At 32.3% G+C, this 12,771-nt stretch overlaps 1 protein-coding gene across 1 annotated transcript; it reads left to right on the forward strand.

The window, feature by feature from the left end:
* The first annotated feature begins 744 nt into the window (after positions 1 to 744).
* LOC130809344 (probable mitochondrial-processing peptidase subunit beta, mitochondrial) lies at positions 745 to 8,541 on the forward strand. The gene is made up of 9 exons (XM_057675073.1): positions 745 to 1,477; positions 3,265 to 3,429; positions 4,880 to 5,017; positions 5,114 to 5,265; positions 5,527 to 5,635; positions 5,847 to 5,945; positions 6,179 to 6,244; positions 7,113 to 7,220; positions 7,929 to 8,541. The coding sequence occupies exons 1-9, from the start codon at positions 845 to 847 to the stop codon at positions 8,013 to 8,015; spliced, it is 1,557 nt and encodes a 518-aa protein (XP_057531056.1). The 5' UTR covers positions 745 to 844; the 3' UTR covers positions 8,016 to 8,541.
* Positions 8,542 to 12,771: the final 4,230 nt, after the last annotated feature.

Below are 12,771 nucleotides of genomic sequence, written 5' to 3' on the forward strand. Positions count from 1 at the left end.
TCATTTTTTGTTTTTAGTTTTTCATTTTTGTTTTGAAAACTAAGAACTGATAATTGAAAACCATAAAAAGAAGATTTCACTATGTGGCTGTCATTTTTTAAAATTGGGATATTTTACATGGTAAGCACGAACTATTGCAAAAAACCAGGGGTAGCAAATCTTAAAAGAAAATCACAAAAGAGCATTGTACTTTTGGAATTCAAGCTGCCGTAACATTATGAACCAAAAAACGTTTGATGTTTATTTATATTTGCTACCACTGATCTTTTGCAATAGTTCGTGCCTACCATGTAGCCCTTAAAAATTATCATGTTTCCAATATATTTGATGAATTTTTTTGTTCATTATAAAACATATATCACATGATTTTGAAAATAAAACAAATTAAGAAGGATAATAATACTCCGTCTGTTTCATTTCTTCTTCCCATTTACTTTTTGCGCATGATCCAATGCAACTTTAAAAGTCAAATAATTTTAATTGCGAGTTTTTAAAATGTTAAAAAATTAACATTTAAAAAATATATATTAAAACGAATTTATCAAGATTCCACATTATTATATTTTTTTTCTTATAAAACGATGAAAAATCATAATCTAAGTTTGACACTGAAATTCATAAATTTTGTATGAAAAAAAAATGAAAACGGAGGGAATAATATAGAGAGAAGAGAATGGACGGTAGATTGTACTGAAGTAATAAAATTCTTCCACGTGGCAACCGATCGTGGTCTGGTGGAGTAAAATGAGAATTTCCCCTATCTCTTCTCCCAAAATTCTCCCATAGAAGTTCCAACCACCGTCTTCACCTTCTCTCCCATTTTCTGTAAAAGTCTGCCCAGAAAATGTCAACTCGTAAACTAATACACCACACAGCCCGTCGCAGCACCCACCATTATCTCCCATCTCGCTGCCATGCCACCCTCACTCCCACCTCCTCCAATTCACCTCCCTCAGTTCCTTCTCCACCACCTCCTAATCTCATGATCTATGATCGCTTAGCTGAATCCATCAAATCCAAGATCAAACGTCTTGAAAATCCTGATCCACGTTTCTTACGCTACACCTCTCCACATCCAACCACTGCCGACCATTCCCAGATCCTTCAATTCCCTGAAACGCGGATTACTACTCTTCCTAATGGTCTCCGTGTTGCCACCGAGTCACGACTCGCTGCTAAGTCTGCTGCTGTTGGTGTTTGGATTGACTCTGGTAGCCGATTTGAAGCGGAGGATAAGAATGGCGTTGCTCATTTTTTGGAACGCGCTGTTTTGACGTCTGAGGTTGAAGATGCAGCGGATGTTGGCGCCGAATTGGACGGGTTTACGGATAGAGAGGTGTCTGGGTTTGTGGGTAAGGTTGGTAGTCAGAATTCCGGGAAAGTTCTTGAGATTCTGGGGAAATTGTTGCAGAATTCGGATTTCAGTGAAGAGAAAATTGAGAAAGTCAGAAATGCAATCCTCAGAGAAAAAGAGCAGGTAATTTGCTACAATCTTTTTAATCATGAAATGTGAGAAAGAACAGGGAATTCCAGTGCCTTCAGATTTGTTTTGGTTTATTCTCATTGATTTTTTTTCTTTATTCTGATTGATTTGAACTGGCAATGTGTGTGTTTATGATATCTTTAATTTTGCATTTAATTCATAGAATTACAAGATTTTGTGCGTAACAGCGGCTTGCAGACGATTTTGCACTTTGACATGAAATATTCCTGGAATTGGCCTAAATTATGATTCGTTTTACACCCTTATGATGCAACTAGTATTGGCTTTGTGAATTTGAAAGCCTTTAGTACTCGATGATACTTTGTTTTGGAGGTCATTTCTTTTGAGTCACCTACTTATTTGAAGGTGAAAGCACTTGGGAGATTAACATGAAGTTGGAGAGCTTTCCAGTGACATGTGATATAAGTAGCATAAAAAAGGAGATATGTCCATTCTTGATTTATTTGAGCTCTTTAACTCCAGAGGAGCTGTTGGAAAACTCCAGGGCAATATTCACGAAGGAGAAATAAACATTTGCATTTATTGATGTGCGGATAGGGGACTGCGCTTTTTTGTGAAGACTTTGTCGCTATTGGCTAAGCTCATCTGTAATGATCCAATATAAGGTAGTTAAGGTTAAGGAGTGTTGCTTGTATGGTAAAGTTGGTTAGGAGGTTTTAGATGGTAGTTGGAGTAGACGATAAGGAGGAAGGGAGTATGATTGGTTATCGAATTCAATATATATAGCTATGCTCATATTTAATCGCTGTATTTTCAGTTTATCAAATTCAATACTATGACCCCTCCATGTTGTCTGAAAACTATGACAGTTCATTACACCTTCATTGAGCAGTGTATATCTTGAGTAGAATGTTATTAAACCTTGTTTTATAGATAGTGAATATCATTTATGTTGAATAAGGAAAGCCTTAATAGTTAAGGATCTCCATCAATGTTGAACAATCAATAGATTCAACCCTTATTGAACAAGTACAAACATTTCGTAATATAAATGAATGAATAATATTTTTTTATCTTATCCCTCCATTCATTTAGGTATAATATCCATTTGATTTAGATAGTTTTATCATCTATATCATTCTTCATTGAAATAATATCCAAATACCAAATAGAGTCCCCAAGTAAGAAGAATCTATCCAAATACAAATAATATCCAAATACCAAACACGCCCCCAATAGAGTCCCCAAGTAAGAAGAATCTCTTGGTTAACAAATTGATGTAAAGGGCTTGGCTTAGATAAGTTTGACCCCCTTTTTGGCGCTAGCTGAATCTTGAAATGAATGTGTTGGATACTTTGCTGCAGCAATCATAGATAAATGACTCTGCCCATCTGCCATCCGGATTTTGAATATTTGCTATTTTTTCCACCTTATCTTTCCTACTCCTTTTATCTTTTTTATTTCTCGAGTTGGGCTAGGCTCGTAAAAAATTTGAAGACCAATGATCAACAGGGAAAATAGATTTTACCACCTCAGCTCTTTGATATGTTAAACCATGTTTTCTTTGCCATATTGTTTGTCAACTTATGATCTTGATGCATGTTACTTGCCATTTGAAGTTTAGAAATCGGAACAATTTTGGTAGCCAGTTATGGGTTCCCATTATAATAATCATCAACTTTTAAATCTGTGTCATCAACTTTCAATGACGCTGAAGCTTGAAGGGGGTATAGAACTTCATTTTCTGCAGGCTTCTCTAGATTTCTATTCAATTGGTTGTTAATTCATTGATGTAATTGCTCATTTCACATTTCTTTCAGACTGTTGCTGAAGGTGATCAAGTTATCATGGACCAATTACATGCCACTGCATTCCAATACACTCCACTTGGTAGGACAATTCCTGGACCTGTGAGTAATTTAAAAGCAATCACTAATGCCGATATTCAAGAGTATATCTCGTCCAACTGTGCTGCCCACAGAATGGTAATTAGTTCTAAATTCCATGCTTCAGATATGTTTACATTGTTTAATAAATTATTCTCTAGTTCAAAGGGGTTCAACAATGGTATTGGCCATTAACTCAAAAATTTTATATGATGGCTTTTGTATTAAATATGAACACTTCCAATATCGTTGCCTTGTTGGGATGAAATTCCATTATATTGTTAGGTCCTTTTTGTTGCCTTCAACGTTATTAGGATCGGGATTCTACCTAGGATCGTTGAAAGGATAGGATCAAATCGGTAGAATCGGATTGTAGGGTTGTGTGCTCCTACAAATATGCATTAGTGTGCTTTGGATTACTGATTATCAATTATATTTGTTCTCTTTTTAAGTTTTAAGGTGCAAGTAAAACTTATTTGACTTTGTCTATTAAGTTTTGAAAAAATAATACTTTTTAATCGTTTTTAAACTGAAAATCATGAAAAACTTTAATTTTATAAAGGTGTTGATATAATTATTTTAAATATATATTCATACGTAAGTGAAATCTATATTATATGAAAATTTTTACGATTGAAACTACCCATGTAGAATCGTAGGATCGTAGAATCGTGTTATGATCCTACCACCTAAATTTTTGAGCTAAGTAGAATCGCACGTTTCTACCACATTAAGATTCTACCTACGATCCGGTTCGATCGCCTATTTTTGGATCGTAAGATAGTAGAATCGTTGATTAGAATCGGGATTCTAATAACTATAGTTGTGTCAAGAGGAATCCCATCTTCTGTATTTGTAATTCTGCAGTAAATCTGTCTGTTTTATTAGTTTAAGAATGAATACATCCAGTAATGGTGGGATAAAAGACCATTATATTGTTTGATCCATTTTGTTGCTTTTAAGAGGAATCACATCTTCAGTATTGGTTAGTCTGCAGTTGATCTGTCTGTTTTCTTAATTCAAGATTATTTCTTATACACTAGTATAATGTATTGAAAAGAAAGTTTTTATAGAATATCTAGTGGTGATTTTTTTTAGAAGGGTTGTTTATTGTCCTTATTCACTCTAGCAGTCTAGGTTTGGTACTTGGGAGCCATATGTACAGGAGTTATAGCTTCATTGTTACATGTATGGATTGTGAGGCCTATCAAAAATGTTGAAACCAGTGTATGTGTTGGTGGGTGCACAATAATATATGGGGTGCTGTGGGTAAACACATGGGTGTAGGTGAGTTAAGTGGCTCATGGGGGAGTTACTTGTATAGAACTCTGATTTTAGACTAAGTCTTGAGAGGAACACTGTGTAATGTGAGTGCTTTCAACTGTATTGCTCAATTTACATGATAGTTTTTACCCCAAGGTGGGGTCGTGTCTTCTAGTCTTCTTACCATTTATTTATCATGTGCATCATTATTGTTTTTGTTACTTGTTCTTGCTGTGCGCTGGAGGTCTGGATTGAGTAGATGCTAACAATATTATATTATTTTCAGGTGATTTCTGCTTCAGGAGCTGTTAAACATGAAGATATTGTGGAGCAAGTTAAAAAGGTCTTCACAAAGCTTTCAGCTAATCCGGCTACAACATCTCAGCTAGTTGCTAGTGACCCTGCTAATTTCACCGGATCAGAGGTTTGTGCTATTGGTTATATAGCCTATAATGTGTCCTGTTTGCACATGTTGACCTTTCATTTGTCTTCTCTAAATATCTTTCAACAATGAATTTAGGTGCGGATGATAGATGATGATCTTCCTCTTGCACGATTTGCGGTTGCATTTGAAGGGGCTTCTTGCAAAGACTCGGATGCTATTGCATTAATGGTGATACAGACTATGCTAGGTTCATGGAGCAAAATGGAAGGGAGTGGAAAGCATGTTGGGTATTTACATCTCTCATCGATCATTATATCTAAATTCTACAGCATGGCATGAGCTTACTATACACATAATTGGGAGGTTGGAGCATTCTCATTTTGAGGATATGTTCTGTGATCTCAAAGTTCTGTTTTTAAAATATTTTTTTTCTATTCTCCTGTGTTGAACCATCTTGCATTGTTGCATTGTATAATTTAAGTGTCCATTAAAGAGAACAAAGGACACATGTAATTTTGTTGTCTTTTTCCTGGGCAATCTATATACAGATCGGAGCTCGTTCAAATGGCCTCCATTAGTGAGCTTGCGGAAAGCATCAAGACATTCAATATAAACTACAAGGACACTGGTCTTTTTGGTGTTTACGCCATGGCCAAGGTGAGTAAAATGTTGATGTCTTACAAATGATAATACTTGTTGACTTGATGATATCCTCTTAGGATTTGGTACTCACTGTTATATTAGTTTTGATACCTTTTAAATTCATTTTTGTTACTTCCATTGTAGAGATTTTGAATATCTGCTGATGCTTATGCTGCCATCTCTTTTTATCAAACAAATTGACATGCTTCAGTAATTTTTCTGACAGCCTGATTGCTTGGATGATCTATCATACGCAATTATGCATGTAATAAGCAAGTTGTCCTATCGAGTTTCAGATGAGGATGTCATCCGTGCACGCAATCAGGTATTCGGAAACTGTCTATTGTTTTCCTTAAAATTATGTTATTTGCTGATGCTCCATGCCTTTTTAGAATAATTCAATTTGTTGTTGATTGATCACTTGCACCCGCTTATGAGTTACTGCACCTTTTTTTTTTGAGGACTGAAATGTGGCTATTTTATGTGTTGCTCCCTCCTTTCAGTGCCCCAAATAAGGTAACTATTATTTGCTGAGCTAATATTTGTGCTTATATGCAGCTGAAAACCTCTCTTCTAGGTAATAGTAATGGTATCAGTGGAGTTGCTGAAGATCTTGGACGTCAGGTGAACCTTCTCACTTTTATTTTCTCTCTTTTCAGCTGAAAATCTCTCTTTGCTAGGTAATAGGTAATAGTAATGGTATCAGTGGAGTCTTTAACTGATCTTTGGTTTTTTGAATCAAACAGAGACTGTTGCTTTCACAATGTTTTTCGTAATAGACTGATAGTTCATATAGACTTTGGATTTTACACCTTATTTTATGTGAACTTGTTGATGATATTTCTGATTAAGGTTAATCAAATTCAATCTCTTTGTTTTTAAGCGAGAAATGTTGTGTACATTTGAGCCCCCAAATGATGGAGCCAATTTATTAAATGTTGTCTGATATACTTTTGGGTTTTGTATGTCATTTTTACATAATTGTTGCTAGTTTTATATAAATGCCTAATATCCATTCATCGTGTGCATTTTGCATATGGATGAAATGTAAGATCTTTTACATAATTGTCTTCTCTAATTGGTGCATATGGTGATGTAATTAAAAGTGAGGTTTTGTTTTTATAAATGAGATGTAGGATTTATATGTAATTATTTTATTGATTTTGGACCCTAAATTCAAAGGGTCCAGATTAGGATCTAAGTGTTAGACCCTTAAAATTCACTTATAAAAAATTACTTTTTCAGGGTTAGGGCCGGGTTTGGACTCGCCCTTAGACCCTAAGGGGTTTGGGTCCAGTTCCAGCCTTCTGGACCCTTAAGGTCAAGGTCCGAATCTGGACCTGACGCTTAGGCAAGGGTCCGGGTGTTCAGGTCCAAATCTAAACCCTGAAATACCCATCTCTATGCCTGTTTCTAGTGGTAACGTGTTATTGATTGTGTATGTGCTGCCATGATCTGTCTCTAAAACTCCTTGAAACTTTTGTACTTGCAGTTGCTAATCTATGGAAGAAGAATTCCTTTTGCTGAATTATTTGTGAGAATTGATGCAGTGGATGCCAGTGCTGTGAAACGCGCTGCCAATCGTTTCTTATTTGATAGGGTAAGGCCAGATTGCTTATCTGCTGTCTTTCTGTTGCACCTTTTCATAGAACTCCAGAAGCCAAGTATATATTTGCTAATTTGTTTTTATCACTTGTTTGTTAATTGTTATGTTTTATGGAGGCCTTTCGATGATGAATGACTTGTATAAGTGTATTGATTTTTGTTTGTAAACTATCGACTCAGTGCGTATGACGTCCATCAATGTTGTGATTTGGGAAACAACTGAATCAGTTTGCATTCTATACCCAACATGACGAGAGAATTACGACTGTCATTGACCACTTCATCATGGATTATAAGCGAGCATAGCATTTTGCACTGACTCGTTTTTAGACGTGGTTTTTTGTTTGCATGAACAACTCTCCGCGTCTCCACATCCAAGTGTTGACCCATTTTGACTTTGAGATGTATCAGTAGAGGTGTTCATTCGGTTCATTGGGTCAAATGTCCGGGTCGGTTTGATATCGGGTTTTGTATCCATATTTTTTTTTTACATAATTGTACGTCATTTTGAAGTCGGGGCAAATCGGATTTGGTTAGAAGGTCGGATATATTTCGGGTCGTGAGATCTGTTTTAAACACTACTATGTATCAGTATATCTTGGCTCAGCAAGTTTCTGGTAATTATTACTTGTTAATTAGAAAAAACGTTTTTGGCCTCTTATAACTTGATGTATAGTTTGAATATATTTATTTCTATTTATAGGATATTGCAATTGCTGCAATGGGACCAATCAAGGGACTACCAGATTACAACTGGTTCAGGCGCAGGACATACTGGCTCCGCTACTAAATCTTTCGTGTTCATTCGGTATTTAAAAATGTATGGCTAACGATTCCCACGATTCACGTCTTTATTCCTTCCTAACGATTCGGGGCTCCGTTTCAGGTTTGTATCTTACATTGTTTGCTCGGGTGAGAAAATCAGTCATCATCTCGAAATGTTTCTAAGAGAAATAAATATTAGACATTCATAAGCATTGCAGTGTTCTTGTGACACTCTAAATTCACATTAATTTTTGGTATATATTTATAAAAAGTATATGCTTTATACGCTACGAGTAGTTTATATATAAATCTCCTAATTTCCTTGTAAAGGGGAATTAACATTAAATACACTACCATCATTTTTTTTTTTAAATTTTTTTTTTAAATTTTTTTTTTAATTTTCTTTGATTAGTAAGTAATAAGTGTGACGGAACTGCGGGATTTTGTATCTGTCTGTCTTTCTGGTTAATTGGATATTATATGGAAACAATATATCATATGTTTATATATGTAATTTTTATATATAATATTTGAACAAACTTCTTGCAATACTTTATGCCAAGGGTAAATTAATTCATTGGAGCTATCCATGTAGGACGAAATAAATGTTTTTTATTACGTAATTTATTTTTCGCTATAAAATTGCTATTTTAAATTCAAAGCTTGATTTATAAAGACCTAACCCAACCCGACTTGGCTCGGTGCTTATGTTTATGAGTAGATTTTTTTTTATTTTTTTTTCACAAAAATAGGTAATACCTTAGTTATATCCATGTATTGTATTACGAACTAGGAAAACTTTTTCTTTTATTATTGAGTTGGTTGAGAATCGAGTCTAAAACTTATTTTGAAAAGTTGTATTTTGTTTTCTGATTGAGTTAAGATCTAATTTTCATGTAAGAAACTTGATATTTCTTATTATATACTGATAATTCATGAACATGGGACAATCCTGTTTGGATAGCTATAAATTCACTTCAACACAAAATCATTTCCTCAATTTTGTTGTCCCTTTAACATCCTTAAAACCAAAATAGTGTTGACGATCATCTCAGGTGAGCATCCCTTGCCATGAATTTAACCAATGACAAACTTTAACATTAATTAATTTATACTATTATTAAAGACATTTTTGCATTAGGATAATTATTATTCAAAAGGAAAAAAAAATCAAATTATACAGATAAAGGTAAATATAGGTGAATAAAATTCACCTTTATTTACCTTTTTTAATGTGGACATGAACTTCTTAATAAAAAAAAACAATAGAGCTGTATTTTATTAATCAAAAAGTCAATATGAGTGTTTCGTAAATGGCTTTTCAGCTAGATAAAAAGCTGGTTGTTAAGCGAAAATGAATCTATTGTTGGTTCACTTTGTTCTAACAATCAACCAATAGCAATATGTAATTAATTTTTATCAAACGTCCCCTAAACAACTGACTTAAGTAGTTTAAAGCAAATAAAATAGTTAACACTTTTAACTAGTCAAACAAACAATAAAAAACTAACATGCAACAACCAAGAACCATTCTAAGAAACAGAATCGACTTTTAAGTGGCCCCACGGACCTTTTAAATGCTACCCAAAAGCTTAAGTCCAGAATCCATAAGTAGAATAGACTTTGAGACATATAACAGACTATTCATGCAAAAACCCTTGAATTTGATCATTCAACTGACATTTGAAGAATTCAGAATGGTAGTATATACGGTCAAACCTAAATCACAACTTCTTGTAAAAGATTATTTCTTTTCAATTGGGTTGGCGCAAAACGAAAAATATAGAGTAAATTTCTCGGTAGATATTAAGAATATTGTGTACTTACTTCGTGGGCATTAAGTATGTTATAAGTAGACATTAAAAATAGTAACCTAATAGGCATTAAGAATATTATAAGTAGGCATTTTAAGTACTTACACGGAGGACATTAAATATATCATAAGTAGACATTAAGGATAATGTAAGTAGACATTCAGGATATTTAAATTTAATGGGCTGAACCCGAGCGACGATTTCTCGAAAGACCAGCTGAACCTAAAGATATCTCTAATGATTCACAGCAACCGATTTCAACTATTGCAATGAAATGTTCATAAATGTAAAGTTATAACAAAATAAAGTTAGGAGATTACTCCATCTTCAAAGCTTCAACAAATTAGAACAGTTATGCTTATTGCTTTTTCTGGTCCCCAAGTAACTAACCGTTTTTCAACTTATATGTTTTTATTAACCACCTATAAATTTAATTTTTTTACAATCAAAAAAACAATCTCTAAACTTTTTTTTTATTTCACTAAATGAGGAAAATGGTGATAATATTAATACTTATACAATGAATATTAATTCACAAATTTTTACTTGAGACCGTCTTTACAATCCGTCTTAAGTTTGGGCTAACAGAATTTTTAAATTTAAAAAAAAAAACTAGACTTTCTAAACAATACTTTTTAACTTTCATTTTCAGTTTTCCTTTTTTTGTTTCTTGACAAAACTACTCATCTTCTTCTCTCAAACTACATTTGTGGTTTTTAATCTCCATCTCTTCTCTCAAACTTCATTGTTGTTTATTCTTTGTTTATCTTCTTCAACATTTGCAAAACCATCAAAGTTATGTATTTATACCTCATCATTTCGTTTTTAAAGATTTCATTTTCATTTTTTTGGGTTGATTGTTTTATATACTTCCTCCGTTCCATAATACTTGCTATATTTTCTATTTTTGACAATTTCATATTACTTGCTATATTTCTATTTTTAGTAATAAAACAATTATATAAATATCTACTTTGCCCCTATTTTTATCCAACTCTATGCCTCATTAACTTTTTTCCCTCTTCAATTAAGAATTAAAATGGAAGGTATAATTATAGTTTATATATTGTGCCTACCTTTTCTTAATTCTTGTGCCCATGCAAATGTAGCAATAAAAACAGAACAGAGGAAATATTAGTTGGATTTATAATTTTCTATTTTTTTTAAGCTTCATCAATGTTGTAAATAGTGATGTTGAAAAAGACAATAATATCTACTGTTTGGGGGAAATTAATAAAAATAATTGTGGTTATAACATAAAATATTTGGAGTTATAACATAATATATTGGTAATTATAACATAATATTTATAACATAATATATTTGGGGTTATAATCATAATATATTTGGAGTTATAACATAATATAGTTGGGGTTATAACAAAATACATAATTGCGGTTATAATGTAATAGATTTGGGTTTATAATAGTATATATTTGTGATATAATACTACAAAATTGATACTATAATAATACAAGCAAATATATTATGTTTTAATTCCAAATATATTGAGTTATAATCCCAAATATATTATGTTATAACCACAAATATATTCTGTTATAACTCCAAATATATTATGTTATAATCCCAAATATATTATTTTAACCCCAAATCATAAAAATTAGCCATAATTGTCATTTTCAACATCACTGTTTTCCATCATTGATGAACCTTAATTTTTTTTAAAAAAAAGAAAAAATCTAATTTATTACTAAATGATGTTTTGTTTTGCTTGAAAATAGACAGTTAATCAGAAAACTTGTTATCTTCCAAAATGGAAAGTAATTTTCTACAGTTTTTTTAAAAACAACAGTTTTTTTTAAAAACAACAGTTTTTTTTAAAAGGACAGTTTTTTTTTTTTTTAAAATTAAGATATTTAGAAAAGACGATCTCTCAAGGGAGAGCCTGATATTAATTTCTGTTTTCTTTAAATAGTTACGCTTTTTTTAAAAAGCTTTCACTTAAAAAGAAGAATTGTCACTATTAAAAAAAGAAGATAATTATAGTATACTATAGATCTAACAATTTTGGTTGTGAAATATCAATATATAATATTTTTTCTGTTTCATTATGTTTGCAATTGATAGTAATAATTTTCTCAATTTCATAATATATCACAATCAACTACAAGTATTTCAGACGTGTACACTAAGAGATGCTTTGTCACACACATCATTCTCTCAAGCCCCATTATTTCACCAACTTAGTGGTATTATCCCACTTAATCAGCACATTACTTGATGGTTTTAAATTAATGGCATGCATACTCAAAAATATGCATTTTGAATTTAATGCTTTCACTTGCTTGGAATGAAAATAGGGATCAAAAGAAATGATAAGTGTGCAATTATATATTTAAATATACTATAAAATTAAAATTATGACTCTAAATTCTGGCATTATTAAGAGAATAGAGTATATATTAGATAACGAAATTGTGGTTCAGCTATTTTAGAGGTTTGTTATAATTTTTTAGTTTTAGACTATTGATACTTCCTCGCTTACTTATTAATATTCTTGTTCTGTACTTTTTTTAAATGATAATTTTACTTGGTTTTTAATTAAGTTATTTTTATTTATGTGTTCTATATATTTTTAATTTATGATTAAGGATCAAGCTTGTATAGTAAGATGCAAACTTGCAGAGATACTATTACTTGGTCTTTTTCGTTGCATGAACATCTTTTTCTGAAAACTTTTCTCAAGCTGAGGGATATTCTAGCCATATCCTTTTTTATGAGTATAGATTCCCGTCATTTTTTTCTTCTTGACCTTGATCATAGTTTTTTATGGACGAAATGTGATGATGATGATGATTTGTATTAGATTTTGCTTAAGCAAAGAGTCAATTTTTAAACTTTAGGTCGTAAATTGCATATTGATGGTGGAATACATAGATGTCAAATAGCCAATACATAAATTAGCAAATTGTATAAGCAAATCAAATTTTAAATTTTGAGTTTAAA

Source organism: Amaranthus tricolor, chromosome 3 (assembly GCF_026212465.1).
Source record: "Amaranthus tricolor cultivar Red isolate AtriRed21 chromosome 3, ASM2621246v1, whole genome shotgun sequence".
Classification (NCBI taxonomy): Eukaryota; Viridiplantae; Streptophyta; class Magnoliopsida; order Caryophyllales; family Amaranthaceae; genus Amaranthus; species Amaranthus tricolor.

Bases quoted from the DNA above. Each gene is read 5' to 3' on its own strand.
- LOC130809344 (XM_057675073.1), top strand. From the start codon at position 845: ATGTCAACTCGTAAACTAATACACCACACAGCCCGTCGCAGCACCCAC. The intron at 3,430-4,879 runs GTAATTAGTTCT...TATTATTTTCAG, and splicing joins ACTGTGCTGCCCACAGAATG to GTGATTTCTGCTTCAGGAGC. The intron at 5,018-5,113 runs GTTTGTGCTATT...CAATGAATTTAG, and splicing joins CTAATTTCACCGGATCAGAG to GTGCGGATGATAGATGATGA.